The sequence below is a fragment of the Leucopleurus acutus genome (assembly GCF_964270905.1).
Source record: "Leucopleurus acutus genome assembly, chromosome: 1".
Taxonomy (NCBI): domain Eukaryota; kingdom Metazoa; phylum Chordata; class Mammalia; order Artiodactyla; family Delphinidae; genus Leucopleurus; species Leucopleurus acutus.
Window position 1 is genome coordinate 125,036,593 of NC_139142.1, and position 18,363 is coordinate 125,054,955.

General features: G+C 35.9%; 1 protein-coding gene across 1 annotated transcript in view; it reads right to left on the reverse strand.

Annotated features, from left to right (window-relative positions):
- Positions 1-18,363, reverse strand: part of PRTG (protogenin) — a gene marked incomplete at both ends in the record, with an annotated part of 128,946 nt that overhangs the window by 42,724 nt on the left and 67,859 nt on the right. Inside the window, 2 exons of the mRNA XM_082846412.1 lie at positions 16,024-16,212; positions 16,947-17,252. Of these exons, the coding sequence (XP_082702538.1) occupies positions 16,024-16,212; positions 16,947-17,252 (495 nt within the window). The remainder of the gene's footprint in view (positions 1-16,023; positions 16,213-16,946; positions 17,253-18,363) is intronic.

The following is an 18,363-nucleotide window of genomic DNA, read 5'->3' on the forward strand; positions in this document are numbered from 1 at the left end:
AACATTAGTTTGTATGTTTTTTCATTCCCTTTCCTATCCATATGCACCCATACTCAGTATATTTTATATTTCATAACTGTTGTTTTTCAGTTAATATCCTATGGACAACTATTCCTATTATTAAATATTCTAAAACATTCCTTCTAATGTCTACATTTATTCAAATTGTATGGATGTACCAAGTTTACTTTATTAAACCTCTGTAGCTGAATAGGTTTTCTCCAGCTTTTCACAATTATAAATGACCCCATACACTACAGTGAGCATCCTTGTGGTTAAGTGTTTGTGCATGTTCATAATACTTTCTTATGGCAGGTTCTATTTATTAATAGAGTTGCTGGGTAAAAGAGTGTATATTATTCCACCCCCTGTTGGTGTTGCCTAATTATCCCTAGAAAAGCTGTGTATCAATTTACACTCCCACTATTAATATGAGTGTTCTTTAATCCCAAACACTTACTAACACTGGGCCTTATATCACCTATTTCTTTATTTTGTTGAATTTTGTGTTTCTGTATTGAGTTACTCCAAATCTTTCTTAGAAGGAAGCAGGAGGTATATAAATTTGAAATAATGACTAGCTATATTTACAGAATCTACCAGGGAAGATGTATAAACTGTGATAATCAGGCACAATGTGGTGCCTACTGTCTGCACAGGTTTCCTAAGTTATTGTTAACATCCTGGCATGCTGAGAAAGCTAAGATGCCATTTTTACCTTCAGCTGAAGCAACTGCTCTAGTTTCTATGATAAAGTAAGTGTCAATGGAGTCACCTATCTTGGCCAATTCAAGAAGCCTCCACTTACATAGGACAGCCTACGTTCTGGGATGTTATGAAAGTCTTTGAAGAGTTCAAACATCTCAAAATGGAAGAGAAATGTACAATTTCAATAAACTCTGGATTATGTTATCACAGCAGCTTATCCAAATGAACTGATAAATCAAGTTGTTTAGACAGGAAAATATACCAGTATTTAGCCTGTTTTGATGATTAGTCTATGACTATGTTTACATCATGCCTCCTTTAAGTCTTTCATTATTCCATTAAGGTCCTTCACCTAGTTAACTTCTATTATCTTTTAGATCTCAAATTACCATCAGTATCAGTATTAGATCTCAATTCACTAACCCAATGCCCACTCGCAAACTATATGGTGTCCTCTATAACTTATCACTCCCTACGCTTTTCCATCGCAGCACTTACAAAAGCTGTCAATTACAATTTATATGGTGATTTGATTAATGTCTGTTTCATCCTCAGATGGTAACGTTTCATAACTGTGGTAGTTAGTTAGAAATAACCAATCATCTATTTTAGAATAGTGGTCTCTAAATTTTTTTCATTTTACCCTCCATTAGTAACTTTTTTTCCAGCAAGCATACTCATAACATATATACACGTGTGACTGTCCTATTACGTACATTGTGAAATAAACATACAAAAATATTTTTAAAGGCTAAGATAAAAAATACTTTCCTCCAGTAATGCCTGTCTTGTAGCTTGTTCCCCTCCACCTCATGGTGTGTATAATTCGTACAAAGCTTAACATTTCATTTGCATTAACTAAGTTTTTTTTAAGAACAAGGTTAAAACAGAAACAAAACAAAACCCCCAAGTATAATTACTGCTATGCAGCAAATGTTTTTTTTCTATCCACCCTGAAGTTTCTTTCATGTGCTAATGTGGTATTTAAAAAACCTCCTCTCCTTTAACTTAGATCTTTAAAGACCTCACACATCTAAAGATTCTTTACATTCACCAGAAACTTCCAGAGTGGTCTGAGGGTTGACATGCAGTATGATTAATGGATAGTACTGATTTAATTTCCTAAAACAAGAGTTTTCCCTTCTGTAAGGAAAACTGTTGTTCGCAATTCATGTCAAGCATTTTACCATGCTTACAGATTCTTATTTTTAAATAAAAAGGCAAAGCTTATTGAAAATTTTCCTTCATTTATAAAATTACCACTGGAAAAGTTCTGGCCTATAAAACAATCAAGAGCTGATCAATAACTATGAGCATCTTCCTAATACCAAAGAAACATGGCTTTTATTTGTTACCATTTTAATGAGGTTTTATTCGCACATGTAGAAAGGAAGCAGAAAATATAACAGAAGATAAATTTAATAAATAAACTTCAAAATGTAAATACAAAGTGCTCTAGAGACTACTGGGATATTTTAGGAGCTAGATACATAAGGTTAAAGATTCAGTATTAAAGTATTAGTTAAATAATTATTAAATAGATATGAACATCATTAGACAGTAAATTATTAAAGTTTCTTCAAAGATCTTAATTTGGTGTCATTTGGAATGAAGTTAAAAATTCTTCTGTGGGGTAGGGATGGATTGGGAGTTTGGGATTAGCAGATGCAAACTATTATATACAGGATGGATAAACAACAAGGTCCCACTCTATAGCACAGGGAACTATATTCAATATCCTATGATAAATCATAATGGAAAAGAATATGAAAAAGAATGTACACATATGTATAACTGAATCACTTTGCTGTACAGCAGAAATTAACACAACATTGTATATCAACTATACTTGAATGAAATAAATTTTAAAAAATACTTCTCCTGGAGACAAACAGCAGGACTAATTTTGTTCTCATATACTTTTTATATTTGCTATCTGAAGAAAAATTTGACTACTTAACACACAAAGAGAGAAACAATTGGCAATTCCCATTCTCACTCATATTTCAATAGCGCCTGTTTCTGGGGTTTTTTTGTAAGTTTTCTGTTGTTTTGCTTTCCCTAAAGAAAAGATATTTCAAGTGGAAATTTGCTTTGAGGGAGACAGCAGGAAGGGATATTTGATGAGAGTGAAGGAAGCAGTGAAGGACACTTTGCCTCCGGCATCCCCAACTCTTAACTACTCTAACATCAGACCCCAAACTTAAGTGACCTCAGACTCAAAAGTGGAAATACATCACAATTGGTATTTCACTTTATAGACTGGTAAAAAAAACACTGCCACTTGAAATAATGGAACTTCCTTATCCTGCTTATTTTCCCCATCTCCACAGGGGCCTTACTTTATTTAGGGTTCTTTTCAGTCAGGCATGAGAAGCAAGGCTCCACAAGTACTGTAAATCTTTACCCCAGCAACAAAGGTCAAAGGGTTATCTGTGCTATGTAGTTTTAGAGTAGATGATTTTCTTTATTCTTTTCTTTCTTTCTTTCTCCTTTTTTTTTAAGAAAACAAAACATATGCATATGAAACACAGCAAGCTAATTTAGGTACTAAAAGAATTCCTCTTCTATAGATGAACTGCTTTCTCAAGAAAACTACTAAATATCAACTTTTCAGGCATTTTACAAAGGGAAACTAGATGCAACCGAGTTTCCCTCCCCACCACCACTGTCTGCTAGAAAACTTGCCACACAGCTGCTAAAGCAGTAATATAACTTCAAACCTACAAAGTGATGACCATTTAGGCAAATGCATCAATTTCATTCTCGAAAAAAAAAACAACTTTGCTTTATCCTTTAAAAAAAAAAAGAGTAGGCTTTTTTGTTCACAAATTATACCTCATTTACTAACAAGACAAATGTTTTTCAGAGCTTTTCATGTTTAGAGCATTTTGAAAGGTAATGACTGTTCAAGACTAAGAATATAAAAGTCCAGGAAAAACTATCGAAATTCTTTTCCCAATTATTTTTGTGGCTTTGATATGGACAGTTGAACCTTAATATCTTTTTAAAGATGGATAAACATATTTAAGAAAACATAGGCATTTATTGTTGCCTTTCTTCTCTCTCACCAAAACAATCTTTTTTTTAAAAAAAAAAAACAATCTTTTTAAAGTAGGAAGTAAAACTGTTGAGTGTAACATCCCATAGCGTGCCACTGATACAATTCTGATGCAGTACAATATACAGCACAGAGTAAAAGGCATTTATTCTTTCAGGAGACACTGTCATTTTAATGCTCTTTGCAATCCTCTGAATTTAAGTGGCAGAAATGCAATTTTAACAGTACTGCTATTACATTCAACTGAGTTACAAAAAAAAAGCTACAAAAAGGCTTTCATATACTGAAGAGGGCAAAATATCTTCTGTGACCTGCTGCAAGATACAATCTGGAATTTGCCAACTATATTTCTCCCATAATATAGCAGCAATGGTTTGTCTAATCCCTTTTGCTTCTTTCTTAATCAAAATTCCTCTATCTTTTGTGGCAAGTAAAAGAAACTGATAAATGTTTAGAATTGCACCAAATTAAGAATATAAATATGACCTCATCTATATGGAAAGAATATGGAAAGAATTTCAGTTTCCTAAGGTCTATGAAGATGATTAAAAAAAATAAGAAAGCACTGAAAGTGACAACTCAGAAAATGAGAATGTTCAAAATTTCACATAGTAAGAGAAATTTCAATGAGATTTGTTGGATGTGCCCCACTTTCCTGAAAATGACCTAATGTCTTTCATTTTACAATTATGCTGACAATGGTTTCTTCTGCTCAAATCTTTGCAGCTAAGACAGAAAGATGCTGGGTCCCTTGCAGCAGGACAGCATCAGTGTGTAGGCTTAACTCCAAACTGCACACCAATGATTCACAATCTCAGATCTTCTGAAATCGAACCCATATATTAAGCTGCTAGAGACATCTCCACCAGAACACCAACCTTTCCAACTCAACATGGTCAAAACTGAACTTAATATCTCCCACTTTTCCAAACCTGGTCTTAACTCCTAAAGCTCTACTCCAATTAAAGTATCATCCACCCAGAGCTCTTGAGAACTGGTCCAACTTCTTCCTTACTTAATCATATTTACAAACAGCTAATAGTTACTGAGCACTTACTATGTACCAGTGCACCTGTTGAGGGTTCCGCATGTACTAGCACACTTAATTCTCAACATCCTGGACATTGTGCAAATTGAGGTTCGTGGAGGTGCAGTAACTTGACCAAGATCAAGTGTGTGGAGAGCTAGAATTCAAAGCCTGGCCATCTTATCTCAAAACCCTCAGTCTTCTATTTTAAATTTTAAAACTGACATTTTGGGGATGTATGGTTCTATTTAACACAGGCACAGATTTGTGTAACCACCACCACAATCAGGAAACAGAACAATTCCATCATATAAAGAAACTGCTGGTGCTGCCCCTTTGTAGTTAAATCCTACTCCCACCCCAATCTATGGCAATCATTCATCTGTTCTCCATCCCTATAGTTTTGACTTCTCAAGAATGTCACATAAATGGGGACTTCCCTGGTGGTCCAGTGGGTAAGACTCCACGCTCCCAATGCAGGGGACCAGGGTTTGATCCCTGGTCAGGGAACTAGATCCCACATGCCTCAACTAAGAGTTCAAATGCCACAACTAAAAGATCCCACAGGCCGCAACTAAAAAAAAAAAAAGATCCCACACGCCGCAACTAAAGATCCCACATACCACCACGAAGATCGAAGATTTCACATGCAGTAACTAAGACCTGACACAGCCAAATAAATTTTTTTTTTAAGAAAAAGGAATGTCACATAAATGGAGTCATACAGAATGTAACCTTTTGAGACCAGACTCTTTCACTCAGCATAATGTCAATATTCATCAACAAACTATCGCAAGTAGCCATATAGTTCATTGCTTTTTATTGCTGAGGAGTAATTCAATGGTATGGGTACATCACAGTTTGTTTATCCACTCACCCACTGAAGGACAACTGTTGTTTCCAGCCTGCGGGGGACTGTGAATTGAGCTATACATTTTATGTATAGGTTTTTGTGTGAACATCAGTTTTCATTTTTCTACAGTAAACACATAGGATGAGATTGCTGGGTCACATGGCACAGGCATGTTTAACTTCATAAGACAGCACTGAACCGTCTTCTAGAGTGGCTGTACCATTTTGCATTCCTACAATAATGCATAAGAGTTCCAGGTGTTCTGTACCCATGTCAGCACTTGTTATTGGCAGTTTTGACATTTAAAAAAATTTTAGTCATTCCAATAGATATGTAGTGGCATCTTATTGTAGTTAAAATTTTTTAATTTGCATTTTGGTAATGGCTAATGATGTTGAGCATCTTTTCATAGACCCCTTAGGCAGAATCCCTATATATGAAGGTCTCCTATTAGGCCCACATGTAATCAGTCAAGTTCTAAGTGTGAAAAACTTCATACCTGCCTTCTCTCCAATGAACTACTATCTTAGCTTATACTTATTATTTTAGATTATTTCAACAACCATTTTATTGATTTCCTGTCTTCAGCAGCCCCCTCTCTCCCTGGCTTATGCTCACTGCATTCTCTAAACCTATCCTCTACAATACGATTACCAGTTATCTGTCTAAACAAGCCATGTCATTTTCTCATTTAAAAACTTGCTGGCTCTGCACCACTAACAAGATAAGACAAAGACTAACTAATTTATCAAGGTACACAGGGTCCTTAAAACATGGGACCTAGTTAACTCTATGGTTTTAGCTTCCGTAACTCCTACCCATGCAACCCATGTTTCAGCCATAGCAAACCAATGAGGCTACCTCTTTTAATCTTTTTATTTCTGTACATTTTAAGCTCCTATGATTGGAATGATTTTCCTCCATTTCTCTACTGGGCAATTTTTTAGCATACAGTAAAATTAGTCATTTATCCTCTGTGCTTTCAGAGTAGTCTGACTATACCTCAATTTTGTCTATCAGCACATTTTCCTATGAACGCTGATAGGTCCTCCAGGCTGAACTTAAACACTTCGGAGGCAAACATGCCATTTTACATTCAGGTTCCTTGTGCCCAATCCAGGGCCTGGTGAGTATGTGCATTCAATCAATATACGTTAATTTTTAAATTTTAAAAATAATGGGGAACACATACATAGAAACTTCTGAGAAAAATGTGTATTGTACGAACACTAAAATTAGAAATTTTGCATTTCTAATTGGCACTATCTTCTAGGCAATGTCTTCATGAGGAGTTAGGAGAAGAAATCACAGAAGTCAAAACTGCATGTTGTGGGGATGGTTTCGACTTTGCAATTAATTTGCTGGTAATTAATTTACACTAATTAAACGGTAACTGCAGCCCATTATCAGTCATTTCTAAATGGAGTTCAACTGATTTGCAAGGCCAAAGAGCTTCTGTGTTATAAGCCTTCTAGTAGGGCCCAAGAGACCAGCCCCAGGAAAGCATAGGAGTCTCTTTATCTGAGACCTATTGAGTTCCATAAAACACTGTACTCACACAGTGCTAATGAGGGCTTTACAAACAGTACTGTAGCTCTTAGAGCCCACTGTAAAGCTCAATGATAGCAGCTGAGTGGTCTGAAAAATATTCTCCTTTCGAGTGACTATTAAACGCTCCTGGCTTCATACTGTCGATTCAAAGAACAGTTTGTGTTATGGGTTTATGGAATCCATGGCTATGTTTATTTCTTTGATCATTTAAAAACATAATATTTAATTAACTTGGCACTATCACAGTTACCTAAAATGAGATGACCAAATTAAGAGTAATTAGGTTTTCTCAGGGGATAGAATATGTTATTAGATATATGACTGGATGCCTCCTGAGAGTTTACTCAACCCAAATGAAACATAAATTAAAACACTTTAACTAATACAGTTATAGAACTGGCTTAAAGGGAGGCATAAGCCAAAGGTCCAAATACCTTTCCCTTATATGTTAAAATGGTAGTTGTTTTTTTTTTTTCCAGATATGGGATCAATATTACCTAACACTTTGTAAATGATTTTTGAAGAGGGTCTGCACAGTGAAATTTCCAAATTTGCTGATCTGGTGGATATTATATTATACAATGATTATAATCCCCAAAAGTTGAGTATAAAGCGATTTAAAACAACAGAATAAGCTGTTTTCTAAAGGAATTTTAATTTACCATTTGTGTACATGGAAACTGCCATGTACAGTAGGGACTACAGCAAACTTAGAGTATAGACTTTTATAACATGTGTGAACCAGAAAGTAAAAAGAAAGTTCACAAAACCTCCTCTTTCAGGGAAGAAGCAGTTCTGAGCTGCTTTTATGTCTCATTTCTCTATATTATATTCTACACACTGCAACAGAAAGATATTTCTAAACATAAATCTAATCAGGCCACTGACTTGCTTAAAATCATTTAATGGCTTCACACTGCCTTAGGACAAAGCCCAAATTCCCTCACATGCCTTACCAGGTGTTGGCCTCTTGCAGGCCTCTCCAATTTCACTCTGGTCATAGAAACACTTAGTTCCTCCAGAACATGGTCTCCCTCACCTCCTGGCCGTCCCACATAAATTCCAGCATTCCCTGAGTATTTCCTGGGTTCTGCCATTCCCTCTTTGTAAAGGCAGATTTACCCTGAAGCTATGAAGCTTAACTTTCAGAGCCCCTGACCTGCATGGGGTCTATTAAAGACACTGTACTACAGTGTATTTTTATATTATTTTACTTTATTTTATTATATATTATTTTATCAGGCTCCACATAACCTGTATCTGCCCCTGCCCCTTTGCCTGCCTAATACTAATCTTCCTTTAGATCTCAACATAAATGTTATTTCTTCTTGAAAGCTATCCCCATTTTAGCCCTAAAATAGGTCAGAGGCCCCTGCCAAGTGCCGTAACAGCAATCTGACATCTACTAGCAAGGAGTTCATCACACCTTATTTTAATTGCTTATTTAATTATCATTCTTCCTCCTAAGTTCCCCAAATGCTATGATTATGCCTACATTAAATATGGCTGTGTTCTAATGTAGGGACTACGACATAGTGAGTTTGGTAAATACCTGAGAATGAATCTGTGAATGAGTATCAGTGGCAAACAAAATATAGAAACGAAGGGCCCAAATGAGAAGATTATACCTGAAAGCCTGTGATTCATCCACTCCTTGGATGTTTGGGAAGAAATGTACTGACTGAATGATGATACTCATGAAAGGCCATGTTTTTCTCCATGTGTAAGCTGAGAAGTATGGGGAAGTGTGACTAGAAGCAAGATAAGCAGTAAGAAGTACAGTAAACATGGACTAAAGAAAGGTTTAGTAGGAACAATAATTAAAAACTATAATTGGCTTGACAATTAAGAGAGTCAGAAATACAGGAACCTAGAAGGCACAATAACAAATTTCTGAAAGATTTCCAACAAGAATAACAAACTAGAGCTAAGAGTTATTAAGTTATAAAGAATTAACACTGGCTATTTAGGAAAAATATTACTAGGTCATCTAGACCAGTGTTTCCACTTCTATGTGCATACTAGCCACCTAGTAATTATATTAAAATGGAGACTGATTCAGTGGGTCTGGGGAAGGGACAGGGCGAGCCTGAAGTTCAGCATTTAAATAAAATTCCAGATTATGCTGCTGATCCTGGGACCACACTTTAAAGAGTATAAGGACTATAAAGTCTACAACTGGAATTGGCAAACCATAGTAATATGGTCTACTGTCTTTGGGTTACCTGCCAACTAAAAATGGTTTTATATTTTTGAGTGGTCAGAAAAAATTTTAAGCAATATTTTGTGACACGTCCAAATTATATGAAACTCAAATTTTAGTCTCCATAAATACAGTAAGGCTTTTTACTGGAACATAACCAACACCCATGCATTTATGAATTTTCTATGCTGCTCTGTGCTACAGTGGCAGTGGAAGAGACCATATAGCCCACTGTATTAGTCTGCTTAGGCTACCATGCCAAAACACCATAGACTGGATGGCTTAAACAACAGAAATTAACTTCTCATAGTTCTGGAGACTGGGAAGTCCAAGATCAAGGTCTGGCAGCAGTCCGTTTCTGGTAAGAGCTCTCTTCCTGGCTTGTAGACAGTCACCTTCTCATTGCCTCATACGGTGGAGAGAGCTCTGGTATTTCTTCCTCTTCTTCTAAGGGCACTAGCCCTATTGGATTAGGGTCCCACCCTTATGACCTCATTTAACATTTGTCACTCTCTCAAAGGCTCTATCTTCAAATACAGTCACATTAGGGGTTAGGGCTTCACCATATGAATTTGGTGGGAACATAAACATTCAGTTCATAAAGCCCACAAAGCCTAAAATATTTACTATCTGACTCATTACAGAAAAAATTTGCCTGGCCCTGGTCTAGACCCTTGTTTCTCAAAGTGAGCAGAAATGCAAAAATTTCAGGCTTCACCCAGACCTACTAAATTTTAACAAGGTCCCTGGGTAAATTCATACACATATTAAAGCTCAAGAAGTAGTGGTTTCCATATCTAATGATCATGGTAAGTTATATGGGAAAAAAATTTTTTTAAATACAGAATTTCAGACTCTACCCTGGGAAGAGAACTATGTTATTGTAAAAACAACTACAACAGCTAACATTTGTTGAAGACTTACAATGCAATTTACAATGCAATGTTAACCCTTATGTGTATTATGTCATTAAATCTTCCTAACATTCTAAAATAACTATTATTATTATCCCTATTTAAAAGATTAGGCAAAAAATGAGGATTTAATTTGTTAATAAGCTGTGGAGCTTGTAAGTTAAACCTAGGCAGCAGACATGAAGCTTAGTCAACTGATGTTTTTCTTTTAACTATCAGTGCCACGTGCCTCCCATAACAAAGCACTGTAGATGACGCACCATGGGAATGACCGACACCATTTGGGGTTACAAGAGGATTCCCAGAAGAGTTAAGACTTAAAAGTTGAGCAAGATTTTTTCCAGAGAGAAGAGATAGGTCTCCAATTTTGTCCAGAGAGCATTAAAAATATTTTAAAATGGAAGATTACTTTTCATCCTAGAAGAAGAATTTAAGGAAAGATAAACAGATGATTAACTGTAAATTTTGTATAGTTCTTAAAGTTTCATCAACCTGCAAACATTCTGTTTTTAACTAGAGGTAGTTGCAAATTGGCAAATGAAAATCTTTTTATTGTCTTTATGTAGCAGTACGTTTTTAGTAATGGGATTTTTAGAAGTGGATGCTCCATTTCTTTTGAGGTATTGGTTTTTTAAGTATTTTTTTTTTAATTTTAAGTATTAAGGTTCTAAAATGTGATTTGAATATCAATCATATTTGGCATTGTTGGATATTGCAGAGAAGGGAATTTTCAAAAATTTTTACTCTCTTGATAAATTAGGAATAAATAGTTCAGTGTTCCCTAAAGTCTGTGTTTAAGTTTCAGCATGTTTTGTCTTGATAAAAGATTAAACACAACATAATAACTTAAAAGATATTTAACAGTGAAGGAAGTGAAATACAGTACTTTTTAAATGTTCCCTTTGTTATGTTATAATTTGTACTCACAGTCAATTTTATGGCCTACATAGTAGATGGTTTCCAAAATCATTTCTTTAAGAAGTCTACTGACTTCAGTTAAATGAACTTATTTTGTAATTATTTGAAAAGAATGAAAGAATACAATCAGATACTGTTCAGAGCAACTATTTCTACTAAAAGTGAAAATTAACTGTGGTAAAGCACAGGAAGAACTGAAGAGAGGCAAAAAATGTGAGGTTATGTCCCCAAAGATCTTTCCTGTGGTAAACGACAGCAATAATGTTAATGGAATTTTTACACCAAGCCTAAAAATGGTCTGTTAACAAATAAATGCAAAGTGATCTCACAGAAACCAATGCTGCTTTATGAAGTCAAAGCTCATCTGGACAGAATGCTTAATGATATTTATGTTGTCGACTATACATTACTTCAGCATGGAAGACTCCTGGCATCTATAATGACATTTAAACTGGTAGTCAATATCAAAGCACCAGATTATCTGAAATGAATTTATAGGCTAAGTCAGTATGGAACTATACACTTGAAATTATTCACAATTAGGAAGATTTTGTTATAAAATATAGTGTATTTTTTACTCCGTCTTATGTGAAATTTGCAGACCAACCACATTATAAGGATTTTCACCTGTAGCATGTTTCCAAAGATTTTCTGAGTGTTATCTAAGGCTTCCTTGTGTGAGAGGGGTGAGGGAAGACAGTCTCTGAAAAGACCTCAGCTTGCTTTAAAACGTGACTTCCATATTTCGTAAACTGAGTGATTCTAATTCTCTTCGAAACAAAATCGCTATTATAGTAAGGTTCACAATGACCCCTCTCTGCTCGAAGTGGTCTCAAAGTGGTCTCTTTTATGCCACAAAATCTTGTTCTGCCTCGACTAAAGGAAAGCTTACAACTTTCTCCAGCTATATCAACTTGGCTCACCAGTGCTAGTTGTTTTCTTTCTTGAGATATGTAGCCACACAACCAAATCCTATTCTACTATAGTGAAAGATAACACCCAGAAATCTGACTTGATTTTACCATGCTTCTATACAAACTGGCTAAGGGACTCTAAAATTACATCATTAACTAGGGACTGTTTCCTCAGACTCCTACTCCCAGCAGAAACTGGGAGTTACAACTTTAGATTTCTCAAAAAACGATCTGAGTTTTGAAGGTGTGATTTTAAATATTTTGGATCTTTACAATTGGTGCTAAATAAAATGCTCATTAATCATGCTCGCTGTGAAATTTAATAGCACAAATTCTTTGACAAAGAAGAAGCTAAAGATTATCTAACATCAGTGTCCTAAATGCTAAACAACAGCACTATCTAAATAATCCCCCCCTTTTCACTCTATTCTACACAGACAAAACAATTAAGAACAGTTTCTGACAATCAGCTTATGAAAACAGTCCTCTTGCAATTAGAAACTCTAACTTCAGAATTTGAAGCCAATTTCTGAAATAAACAGACCAAAAAAGGAGGAACAAATTATTTCAATCAGTCTATTATCAGGGAACACAAGTGTGCTATTAATTTTGCTTCTGTTTATTATGTGATGAATGAAACATTTAAAAATGCTATTTAAAACTGAACTAAACACTGAAAGTGCCAAGGAAAAAAAACTAAGTGAAAATAATTACTACGAAGATGCAAAATCTTGAAGAAAACCACAAACCACAATTTAGAACAAATCAAATAAACATTAAATCACAAGCCTAGTGCTTTTTATCCAACTCCCCCAAAGTAAACCACTTCCAATAAAATCAAACTGTATATATTAAAATCATTAAACTAAAACAAACTAACAACGTCAAAAATACTTCCACTGCTCTGCCAATATTTATATTATACTAATAAAGACACGAGAGCCTTTTTTAGCCACTTTATAAAACAAAACATTCTATATCTCAGGGAATTGAGCTTTGAGGGTTTACAGTAAAATGTTCTAAAATAACTTTCATTACTAAGTACAATTAAATTTAGTTAATCAGAAATTTGGGAGAAAATTGGACAAGTGATTCAACTTAATCTTTTGGTTTAATCCTTGTTTTTAGCAGTGGTCACATCTGTTACATTTTTTTAATCCAGTGCTATAATGCCTTACTTTAAAAAGAATTTAAAATGCTTGTTAAATGAATTGAAATATATGAACTCATTCACCTCTTTCTTTCTTTCAGAAACAAAGAACTGTATGTACTACTAAGGAGAATGTGTCCCCAAAACATACTTTTTTATTGAAAACTTCATTACCTGAAGTGGAAACAAAAAGGGCAATCAGAAAGGGGATTAGCATGAAAATGAAATTTTGAGACATCAGTTTCCTACTCAAATTGACACTGAATCAGCAAACAAAAGCATTTAAATTTCATTTCCAAGACCACTTAGTAAATCTAGTTCCGGTTAGAGTATCTTTAATGTGCAAAAGCTCAGTAAAAGCAAGTATTCACCATGTAAGACACAGATAGGGTTCCCTTAACCTACTGCCCTCTAGACATATCACACTCTGTTAAACAGGCAGCTACCGCCAGATGCTCTCGCTAAAAATGGTCACAGATGGTCAGTTGTCCAGTTAATAGAACATACTGCTCTCCCAACAGCCAAAAGTAAGACGGAAAGGAGTGAGAGCTGTTAACACTTGCCTGCTTAGTGGGTTAAATCCATCAGCTTGCTGTAAGCTTGGCTAGGCCCCAAGAGTGACTTTGTAGAAAAGGAAGATGAGACCTTAGGGCTCTCAAGATTAGAAGGCATCTTAAAGGTGATCCAGTCAACAGCTGCACAGTGCTTGAATCCACACAACTGCATCCCTGCCAGTCAGCCGATCCAGCCCTGGACACGGCAACTCCAGGGGTATGGAACGGGCCATCTAACAAGAAAGCCCTACAGCTATGAGAGAGTACTCTGCAACCCTGCACTGCAATTACTCCAGCCACCCAGTCTGACTCCAGTCAGGAGACACGCGGCTATTTTAATAGATGAGGTATATTGAGTATAACAAAATCATTTCCTACTTTTATGCACTATAAAGTGATTTTAAATCCTTTGCAAATGGCACATGCAAAGGATTTTATGACATAAAAACACAGGCAGTAAATATATGCGATTTATTTTCAAAACATAGGAAGAAATAAAGGTATATAGGATGGAAAGCCATTATTCAGAGATTACAAAAAATTTCAACAAAAATCAATGGATCTTCTTCATATATATGCCACCTGCAGAAAAATTTTAAAGAATTGTTTTTAATTGGCTAAGTTTTAATAAAATGTTTCTCTAAACTTTTCACAAGCACAGCAGTCTTTTGTTTTTTTCTAATAAATTATTCATCTGTTTAGAATAAGCTACCTATATGTTCAATAAGACTTGTCTAACAATCTACTGTTTTATCTTCAATGTACGTACACTTCCTTATCAGTGAAGAAATTGGAGGTACTGAGTTTGATTTTTCATTAAAAATTGTCTCAAATCCTGTTTCTTAACTTGATACTGACTAAAATTTTCTTGACTAAATGACATGCATGTGGAAAGGGAGGGCACCCTGAGAAGGCATGGCTAGAAATAAATGCTGCTGAATGGCTGACAGTAGGTTGGGCTAACGTCATCTGAGTATCAATGGCTTAAGGAAGGTCACCCTGGAACATATGTAACTTCTCCTCGTCCTTTATAAAGCTGTGTGACAGGGATCAACTGTGAAACTTATTTAACCTAATGCAGATTCAATTAAAATCCAACACAAGATTACGAGCAAAACGGCACCTGAAAAATTACGGCAAAGAACTGGAAGATGGGGTTCTGCGTCCCTGGATCTGAAAACAGATTCCCACCACTGCTTCTTACTGCACAGGGATTTGGGTCTAATGCTGTTCTCACAGCTTGTGCTGTGAGGCCAGGGGAAAATAATGAAGCAGTCCCCTGTGGGACCCCTATGCCTCTTCCCTTCCTGCACTCCAAAGGGCAGTCTGTTACAGGGAAAGCCAGAGTGCTTGAAAATTTCCATTATGTGCAGAAGGTGTGATAACAATCCAGTAGGAATTTAGTTGATGCTGCTTTGTGCTTACGGGTAAAAATCTACTCACAAGCAACAAATAGCTAAGTGTGCATTCTACACCTTGAGTACGTTTATACTCACACATTTACTGTAGTTATAAGTGTCTTTACTTTCTACTAAACATGTTTTCATCATGAAATCCTCTCACTGTGCAAAGAGAGGATGAATAGGGAATAAAAGTGTCTTTCAGAACTCTGGTGACCCCAAACACAAAATTAAGTGCTTTTTCTTTAGTGTTCCTGGGTTAGAACTACATAAAGTAAATATTTACAGTTACATGGGTCATATGTAAGAGCATTATTTTGTACATAATTTACATATCTTTCACACATGCAAAATAATACACCTACCTGGCACTCTCAGGCAATTTCTAAGTTAAACTTAAATTATTGTGTATTATCTGATCATTTGGTGATATTCCTAATTTTACATTTCTATTCTACATCCACCACACAGTCACAAGAATTGATCAGGATCTCACTCCACCAGAAGTAAACTTTAGAAAGAAAATCGATGCCCAAAGGTGGGGAGAAGATAGAAAGATAACCTGGTTATCTGACATTGTACCGATTCACTCACAGTGGTGAGTCAAGGACCATTCACTGACTTAAGCAGTAGAATATGCACAATGATGTAGCAGGGTCAATTCTTTTCTTTTTACCATTAAGTCATTACTTCTGCCTTATATCCTATAACTTTATTCCCAATTGGTCAGGGAGGAAGGAAAAAAGGAAAAACAGTACAGGTTCACTCACCTAAACCACTGAGAGTATAGAGAAGGTCATTGGTAGCTAAGAAAATGGGTCCATTCTCCTGCTGCCCTTCTTCTTTGTAGTACAGCTTGTAGCCCTGAATGGTTGCTGTGTTCTCAGCATCTTGTTGCCACTTTACAGAAATGGTGGTACAATTCAGAGGCTCCAAATGTAACTCTGGAGACTTAGGGGCTAGAAAAATTCACCAGATGAATAAGAAACTCGTAATGCACATGAAAACACAGAATAGTATATAGCTCTCTCTGTTTTAAACCAACAACTGCATAAAAATTCAATTCCAACAATTATACTTTACCTTAATATTAAAAATTCCACAATGATATTAAATTTTGAGACAGACTTAAAAATATAAAATACTACCTAAAAAACTAAGGTATATAAATAAGAACAAAATTACATGTGTATTTTAAGTGTTTTCAAAGAAGCAGTATGTGTTTCCTAATTTTGACCATCCAATATTCCCCTGTGATAGAACAGGCATTATTATTAATCAATTAACAAGAAAAAGCCCAGTCATGTTACATTCCACATTAGTAAAAGAGGAGGCGGGTCTGGAACTTCCTAGTATTATGGTTTTTCTATTAAAATGATAATTTAAAAAAATATATATGGCAATGATATTAATTAGGTCTCTATTAATATATAACTTCTGGTAATTCAATTTGATTTGGACCCATCTGTCTTTGAAGGATCTGCTAAGTAAACATAGAGTAACCAAAAGTTTTACACACTAATGAGCTCCATGCAAAAAACTACTCAATAGAAACTTTAAAATTTTTTTCAATTAAGCCCATGATCGATGGAATACTTCAATTCATAAGACAAAATTTTAAAATATAAACATAAGTTAGATAAGAAAAAAAAGAAAAATACTGTGTTATTCTTCCTCAGTAGTCAACATTTACCTTTCACGCTTGTAGCTTTGGGTGTCCTGTGTGAGGTCCATACTGAAGACTCTCCCAGCCCCACTCTGGTGGCAGCAGTAATCCTCACCAGGTAGACACTATCAGGTTTCAGGCCCTCTAACAGGTGCTCATGAGTGGTCCCTGGGAGCTCCAGAACTTGGATGGAGTTGTCAGTACTCAGGCGGAAGGACAGGCGGTAGAGGACCACCTGGCCCCGCCTATACTTGGCTGGGATTGGCAGCCAGGAGACGAGAATATCGGTGGGACTTCGACTTGTCAAACTAATTTCAGGAGGTCTCAGGGGAACTAGTCATACAAGAAAACAGGTTGCTTATAAATATTTAGCATCAAAATTGTCAACTAGCACACCAGTATTTACTGAAGTATCTTAACAGCAACACATCACATAATAAAGGAGAGAGAGATACTTTCAGCCCTAGCTGAGGTTTCCAGTCAAGCAGAGTACAAACCAGAAAGAGGAAGGAAAAAATAATGAGGGAGGATCCGATATAGAGAACCAAAGAAAGCAAGGCTTTCACTGCTGTTGTTGTGACTGTTCTGATGTTCTTTGGGATTAATAGGAGCTTACTTAATATGAGAATACTTCTCAGTAACCCTAACCAAAATGCCTTAAAACAAGGAAGAGAGAATTACAGAAGAATGGAGAAGCTTAGGACACCAGGGTTATAACCTGACAAATAATTTTAAGTGTTTAGTAAGAGTTGTATCTTAAAAATTAGTGTGAATTTTGTATTCCTAATTATAATATATGGCACTTAATATGAAAACAATGTTTTTTCCCTGTAAATAATTCGAATACAACAGGCAGTCCAGGAAAATGAGCCAGGTAAACTGGGAGGCAGTCTAATATTAAGAGCTAAGATGGGTTCTGGAGTTAGTCTCTGTGTAACTGAATCCCTGTTATATCAATTACTACTGTCTGTGTGTGATCTTGGCCAAATTAATTTCTCTGTGTCTAGGTTTCTTCATATACAAAATGGGGATGAAAAGAATAGCTTCTTCTACAGGCTTTCCTACCTCAAGTAATGGCAATTATTTGTCCAACTGCTCAAGACAAAAACCTTGGTGTCACCCTTGACTCCTCCATACACTCTCCACGTTCAATCCTACGACTCTACTACTCACACGGCCACCCCCTTGGTCCCTGCACCATCACCCTTGGCCTGTTTTGTTGCAACAGCCTCCTGACAGATTTCCCTGCCTCTGCCCTCTTGTTCACCACCTAGTCTCCAATACATTTGCTGTTAAATTGCAAGTCAGATCTTGTCTCTCTTCTGCTCAAAATAGCTCCCATTTCATTCACAGTAAAAGCCAGAGTCCTCATTATGGATTCATACACAGCCCTACCTACTTATATGGCTGGTTCCTCATTCATTCTGTGCCTCATCTCCTACTG